At 36.3% G+C, this 7,063-nt stretch overlaps 1 protein-coding gene across 4 annotated transcripts; it reads right to left on the reverse strand.

Moving 5' to 3' along the window:
* Nucleotides 1-393: 393 nt before the first annotated feature.
* LOC139779290 (uncharacterized) lies at nt 394-6,772 on the reverse strand. Of its 4 annotated transcripts, none has more exons than XM_071717597.1 (6): nt 6,486-6,772; nt 3,031-3,170; nt 1,562-2,722; nt 1,190-1,256; nt 856-1,024; nt 394-661 (listed from the first exon to the last, which is right to left on the reverse strand). In XM_071717597.1, exons 2-6 carry the CDS (start codon nt 3,151-3,153, stop codon nt 538-540), a joined length of 1,644 nt encoding a protein of 547 aa, XP_071573698.1. In that variant the 5' UTR covers nt 3,154-3,170; nt 6,486-6,772; the 3' UTR covers nt 394-537. The 4 variants fall into 4 exon arrangements, with proteins under 4 accessions (XP_071573698.1, XP_071573699.1, XP_071573700.1 ...); XM_071717598.1 differs by lacking the exon at nt 6,486-6,772 and adding an exon at nt 3,347-4,233; XM_071717599.1 differs by lacking the exon at nt 3,031-3,170.
* Nucleotides 6,773-7,063: the final 291 nt, after the last annotated feature.

Here is a 7,063-nt window from a genome sequence, read left to right on the forward strand (position 1 = left end):
TTATTTGTATAACTGAAAAATAATGAATGTATTTATTAAATAATTATATTAATAAATACATTATTTTTAAGTCTGAAAAAAGCTTTCTCTCCGTGGTACACATACAATATTTTTCACAATTATAAAAATAAAAATATATTGAATCTTTACGTACACGAGTACACCAAAATTATTTTGCACACACTTTTTATACGTTAGAAACATTGAAAATCTACACACATAAAAAAGAAAATCGCTTATCGTTTAACGATCATCATAGATAATATTTATATATAGGATATATTATATATATTAAAATGGATATACCATTTTAAAGTTGCTTGCCCAATTTGACCTCTTCTGATTCCTTTTCTAAACAAAAGGTGTGGATTCAATATAAAAAATAAACTCCGATTATTTGCATATCAGAACACTTATATTTCTTTAAACTAAATTACTATAATATACATTTTTTGTAATATATATTTGCTTTTTGGTAATAAACTGATTATTTTGTTTGTAATAAACTGTCATTTTTTAATCGTTTCGTCGAAAATCTCAATCTTTAAAAGCCTCCACAGCATTAGCCAGCTTCATCACGGAACTATCATAGGACAGTGCGTTTCTTTTTTTATTTTCCTTCCGCTTATGTCCAGTTTTAGGGTTTATTTGAAGTAATACTCTGAAATAAAAGAAAATAAGACTCTTAAAAAAAGACGTTCAAGAGACGTTCAGCACGAAAGAGTTTCCTTACTCCATTTTACATCATTTGTGAGAAATATATATTACGAAAACGTAATCTGATATTTTTTTTCCAGTTATATGTATGCGCCACAGACCCTTGATAAGAAAATGGTATACACAAAAATACCTTACCTTTGAATAAACTCCAAAGTTTTTTGAACCTCTGGCAGATATACGTAGCCAAATACGTAATATGCCAAAAACGTAATTAGAAATCCATCCAGTACACCTCGGGCGCATAGGACGACCTTTTCCTCCAGTACGACGTCGCACTTTGCTTCGATGTCGAATAACGATTTTCCTGTTATATTATATTAAATTCAGATAAACAATATGACTATTAAACCAATTCCGCTGTCTAATAAAGTACTAAAAATTATATATAATTAATTTTTCAAAATTTTACAAATTCCTATACAATTATTACTGCATGTGTATATGCTTATTCATGTAAATTATAACTTGCCTCTCACAATCATAATCGGGGAGTCCTGTTTTGCGTAATCTGCTATTTCGGTGCTCTCTACGTCCTCCTACAAGCAAAGTAAAGCGTACAAATCGATTAGTAACAGTAAGTCGTACTGTGACAATTTCAAACTAATCTACATTTAAATCATCCAAATGGTTTCAAAACCATTCCAAATCCAAAAGTGCCGAAAGAAATATAATCGTTCAAACATAAAGCACTAGTTAAAGGAATTTGACGAAAATAAAAATATTCAAAATCGAGTCAATGTGAATAAAATATATAGGGAAAGCACTAAGCCAGTGATTGCTGAGATCAATTCACAATTATTTGCAAGCAGTAATGTCAAAAATAGAAAATTATGGCACTCACGGGTATGACCCTGAATAAGTATTGCGGATCTTCCTTCAACTGTGTGGCGATTAGAGGAAAGATCACCGCTATCAATGCGACTTCACTTTGTGTAGCTGTACTCGATGCTTTTGCATCAGATATTATTTGAAGAATGTCAATCTTAGATTCATTCGGTTTCGTTTCGCTAATGCTATTCGATTGCCGTAACTTTATCATTTTCGATTTCTCGCTGAAGATAATGTATTTTCGGATTGGCTTGGCGTACATAGTCAAACTTTCTTCCCACGTTGCTTGAACTGATTTGCCAAGAAGACGTGAAGCATGGTCTATGAGGTACTTTGGGCTTTGAAGGTACGGCCAGACCTGGAGCAATTGGACGAGATCTCTCGTTTTCTTATTGATGTCGACTCTCTGTGTCGGGTAGGTATCGTCCATTAATTGAGATATTTTTTTTTCGTCTTTCTCGTCAGATTTGAAGAATTGAATAAGTTGCAATTTTTTGTTTGTTTGTGAAGTTGTCGACTCGGTTGGCGGCAAAAGTGGTTCGTACTCAGTACAACCATATTCATCTTGTTTTCGCGGCTTCGGTAGCGCAGGAGCAGGATCATCTGCGGTCTCCTCACTGAGCCGAATTTCGGCGCGTCTTTTTGTTTCCTTATCGATTCCTTTTCGATAATTAACGGCGTTATAAATCTGCTGCCGCAAACTTTCCATTCCAGATCCCACGGTTTTATTGTTGATCACATCGCTGAAGGTTTTGGGATATTTCTCAGTGATGATCTTTGCAATCCGCTCAGCCGTTCTTCTTGAGTAGTCTTTCAGATCTTGTGTCATGTACTCTGCAATACCAGCTACCATTGTTCGTCTGTCGACTTCAAGAGCTCTTTGACCGTTATTGCAGCATTCTGTCAGACGCCTTGGGAATATTTTCCATATGTTGCTTCCCAATACTTCTACGGGGTGCGACGAAGTAATCTGATCATCATGACCCCCTGAAATGCTTGTCGTTGGAGTAGATTGTCCAGCTTTGGAGTTCTCAACAGCACTGTTCTTGGCCAATGATTGCCACGATAAATCCTCCGACAGTAGCATAAGATTTACGGGTGTTTGAGAGAGCTTCGCAATGTCAGAAAGAATTTCGTCATCGTCGATTTCGGTTCCGTCTTCTTCTAATACTACCTGAATGAGAGACGTTATAGAAAATAAAGTAAGTTAATTAAAACAATGACTGCATACACATATTAAATGTGAAAAAGTAAATCTCGAAAAGATTGCCGAAAGATTTCCAAAAAACGTCATACGATACATTATAAGGATAATATTTTCTTCAAACGGCGACGCCCTTCTTGCAGTTTATTGCGCCCTGCAGAAGATTAGCAAAAAGAGGCGTCTTCATGCAAATATGTAAATCTACCATGCGGCACATGCAGCAAAACGGTCAATGCCAAAAGTTGCAGAATAAAGAAAAAAAGAAAAGTCGTGTTAACCTTATACACAACGTCAGCCATTTTCAATCTAGCTTTTGCACCAGCAATTAGCTCTGTTAGCGTCGCTGCTTTTATCATTACTTTTCTGGAACGATCGGAATGGCACACTTTAAACAGTGACATGCTGCTGATCTGCAGATCTGCGAATAAAGCAATAATAACACCAAAACATAAGAAAAGATATCGAATGCGTAAACATAATGCACAACATTTCATAAAAGTCAAGATACAATTATTTGTGAATTTGTGATGCACCTCCACCATTTCTGAGACACACATAACTTATTGCAGTTTTTCTTTCTTTGCAAAAACCAACCTTCAATATTAGCTTCAATTTTACAGAGGGCGAGCAACCAAACCGTAGCTTGGTTTCACGCAAATAATGGTCCCAATATTATATATGTACAGTTTTTCTGTACTTGGCAAATCGTCTAATGATAAACATTCGTATCTGACACATTTTCCGATCTGATAAACGCGAAGATATGGAATAAAAAGCGTCTCCAATACTTCGAATACCATGAATACACATTGTTCATCGCTCAAAAGAATAGACACTTTTCCGATTTCAATACCATATTGATAGCCTTTTTGCCGAATCACCAAACAATCTTCCTTTCTGTACACAATGCCTTTCACCGTTACTTCATTGCACTCCTGAATATTATCGGAAAGACGTACTTTTCCTACTGCTGATTGAATGCTGTCATGATAAATACATTTTTGAAAATTTGACATTTCTTTTATATCAATTTCTGGTCTGATATCTGCACCAAATCGAAGTAGACTTTGAAATAGTTCGTGCTTTTCACTCAAAGATTTAGTGATATTTATGTAATTTCGACTGTATCGAAGAACTCGCTTGAAATACGTATGTTTGCTTTCAAAACGTAGAGACCAAACCTTCATCAATGGCCCGAATCTCACAATTAATTCAGGGTAATGTCTCAAATAATGATGTTTTGGACGAAGATTTGGCTCGATGTTTTTTCTTAAAACAATGTATTCGCTTATAATCACTTCTAAATATGACAAACAAGATTTGTGGATCGTAGGAGCACAAACTATTTCGACTATTTCTCCAAGAAGAAGAACAGTCCGCCATACATCATCCATAGCATCGTAAATTTTATCCTCCACTAGTAATGGGAAAAGTTTGATGAAGATAAAAATTTGCCACGCCCCACCAATGATTCTCTTTTTTTTTTTGAAATTGGGCATGGCTTGTCTCTCATATCTTGTAGCGAATAAATAAAGATTCAATACGTTTATTTAGAAATGATAATGAGAACCATCCTTCTTGAATGAAATAATCAACGTAAATTTTCAAATCATATGCAACAACTCCTTCTAACAAATCGTGGCCGAGACAAGGCGGCAATCCTGGATTACAAACATGAAAATTTCTCAATTCATTAAACTTGGAATTGAACTTTATGCCTTGGTGGTGATTTTTTTCTCCTTTTTTTTGTAACGCGTCGTTGTAATTTTCAATCGTTCTTCGTTCGTACATCATAGGCTGAACGTCATTACTATGAAGTTCGTCTCGAGTAGCTAGACAGTATCGACAGAAATACGTCGCCATACTAAAATTTTCAACAAAACCACCAAGTGAATGGCTTCCAAGATTGTCGCCAGCAATAAAAACAAGTGACCCTTTTATTATTTCCCCCGAAGACATCTGTAGTCCTTCCGATTCTATTGTTTTCAAATCATCTACAATTTTCCCGTATACTTTATCATGATCAAAATCCTTTTCCTTACAAAGCGCAACGAGTTTAATTGCATTCACATGCGATCGTACGTGTTCCGGAAGATTACCGATGCTCAAGTAGATTCCAATTAATTTATGTTTATGAACAGCAGTTCCGATCGGATTTACAACTTCAAATGCGTCTTGATATAAAATCAATTTTAGCGCGTTTGGATTTTGTTTAAAAAAAACAGAGTCTTTGAATACAGATCCGTCGGTAAAATCTGTCTGAACATCTTGTTCGCGAATTTCACAATTACGACGGAGCTCATTGCTGAGAGACTTATCCGTAAAGAGTTCTTTCAAAGTTTCTTGAATAGGAACATAGTGGAAAAACTTTTTTGCTTGTGATCGGTGCTTAGTACTATCTCAACGGGTTCTACAAATGCACAATGATCTTTGTAAAATCGTTTACGTTTGTAGTCTGTGTTCAATTTTTTAGTTGATACAAGAAAAGGGTCATCGTTAAATACTTGGTTGACAATTGAATCTATTTGATCTGATAAAATACATTCTTCACGTAAGCGCGTCTTCAAATTAGATTTGACTGTTTCCTGGCTTTGTTCATGCGCACTCAATGTACCCGAAACAACAGTCTGAAGTGATGACACTGGCACCAATAATTGGCATTCCAATTTTAAAAACAATTGTGCTACGTTCAAGAGGAATAGATCCGTCGAATTTCGGTGCTGTGTATCGTCATAAACATCACTAAACTTCGGTTGTTCATCGATGCAACTTTCATTGAGAGTTAAATTTTCGCAGCCCGATATACACGTACTAAGAGCGAGGCATGATGTATTACCGGCAGGAGGATTCTTGTGCTTCTTAGATAAATGTCCGGTGAAGGAATGCAAAATATCATATTCATTATTGCAGTCTCTAAAAGGACACTTAATTTTTTCTTTTTGTCGAATATGACATTTTAAATGTTTAATAATCGCTCGAGACGAGTCGAATTCTTTTATGCACAGGGGCATCGAACAGATAAATTTGGTATTCACAGTACGAGAAGTATAGGGACTATCGGTTTTTACTCCTCTGAGAACTTTATGTGTCCGCAACAAATGAGATCGTAAGGACACTTGTAGGCGGAACATCTTTTTACATCCATTAAAACCACAATGGAAGTTTTGAGTGATGTTTAAATGCAATTTTCGATGCTCCAAATACGATGCCAGTTGTTGGGACTGGTAGGCACAAAACTGACATACATACATCTTATCTGAAAAAATTGAAAAAAACTACAATGATGCTCATGTTCTTCCCAAATTTACAAATATTTATTTCGGCTTGAAATTTGAAGTAACGCATATCGATGTGAAAAACGGTGTTATAATTTTTTCAAACAACTTATCTCAGCCATGTAACTTGTGGTATTTTGAAATATTTCTTCCACGAAAATTTGGATCGCTGGACATGTGGAACCATGATGCTGGCAAAAATCACGCGAGTCCAGCAGTCCAATTTCTCGTTAACGAAATATCTCAAAATATAAATTACTACGAAAATAATAGTATAATCGTCTAAGAGGCACTTGTAGATGACAGAAGGACTAATATTTACATAAAAACGATTGTTGGCGCTCGCCAGCACGAAAAGGTTATGTTCCACGTGAATTCTACGTACTAGCTTTATATTAACCCCATGTAACGTGATCGGTTTTCATTATTCCAAATAAATTATATTATTAGTTACTTACCAATTGTTATTCCTTGTAGTTATATCTTCGACTTATTCACTGTGTACACACTTCACAAATATTTTATTCAACGTGTATCACTGCTTCGGCGAATCGAGAGTCGGTAGCAGGAACCAGAATACGGGCCCGGATTCGGGACTCGGCTGTGACTCTAACCTCTAACACAACAACCTGAACAACCAGCTGACGGCGATAACAAAGGGTCCGTTCCGTTTCACGCATGATGCGCGCATTGTCTATAGTAAACGTTACGTATGCTATAGATAAATGCACGCATATGCGTGAAACGGAACGGACCCAACAAAACTCGAATCTATCTGATCTTTCTCTGTACTATACGAAGTACGACCGTGTGCGTCTACGACGCGCGCCACGCACTTGCAGATTAACTCGCACGCCACCGCACGGACCAATTAGGTGCGCAGGCATCTGCGCACCACTTCGCGGCGCAGATGCCTGCGTTCTCACACTTTGTCTTATAACAGTTGATGTCTTATTGTTTAATAGGACACACAACATTGAATATTAAAAACCCGTTTAAGATTTTTTGGAATACGGAAGGTAATAATACATATTTT

This window comes from Temnothorax nylanderi, unplaced genomic scaffold (genome assembly GCF_030848795.1).
Source record: "Temnothorax nylanderi isolate EJ_2023f unplaced genomic scaffold, tnyl_v1.0 TNYL_tig0218_pilon, whole genome shotgun sequence".
Taxonomy (NCBI): Eukaryota; Metazoa; Arthropoda; class Insecta; order Hymenoptera; family Formicidae; genus Temnothorax; species Temnothorax nylanderi.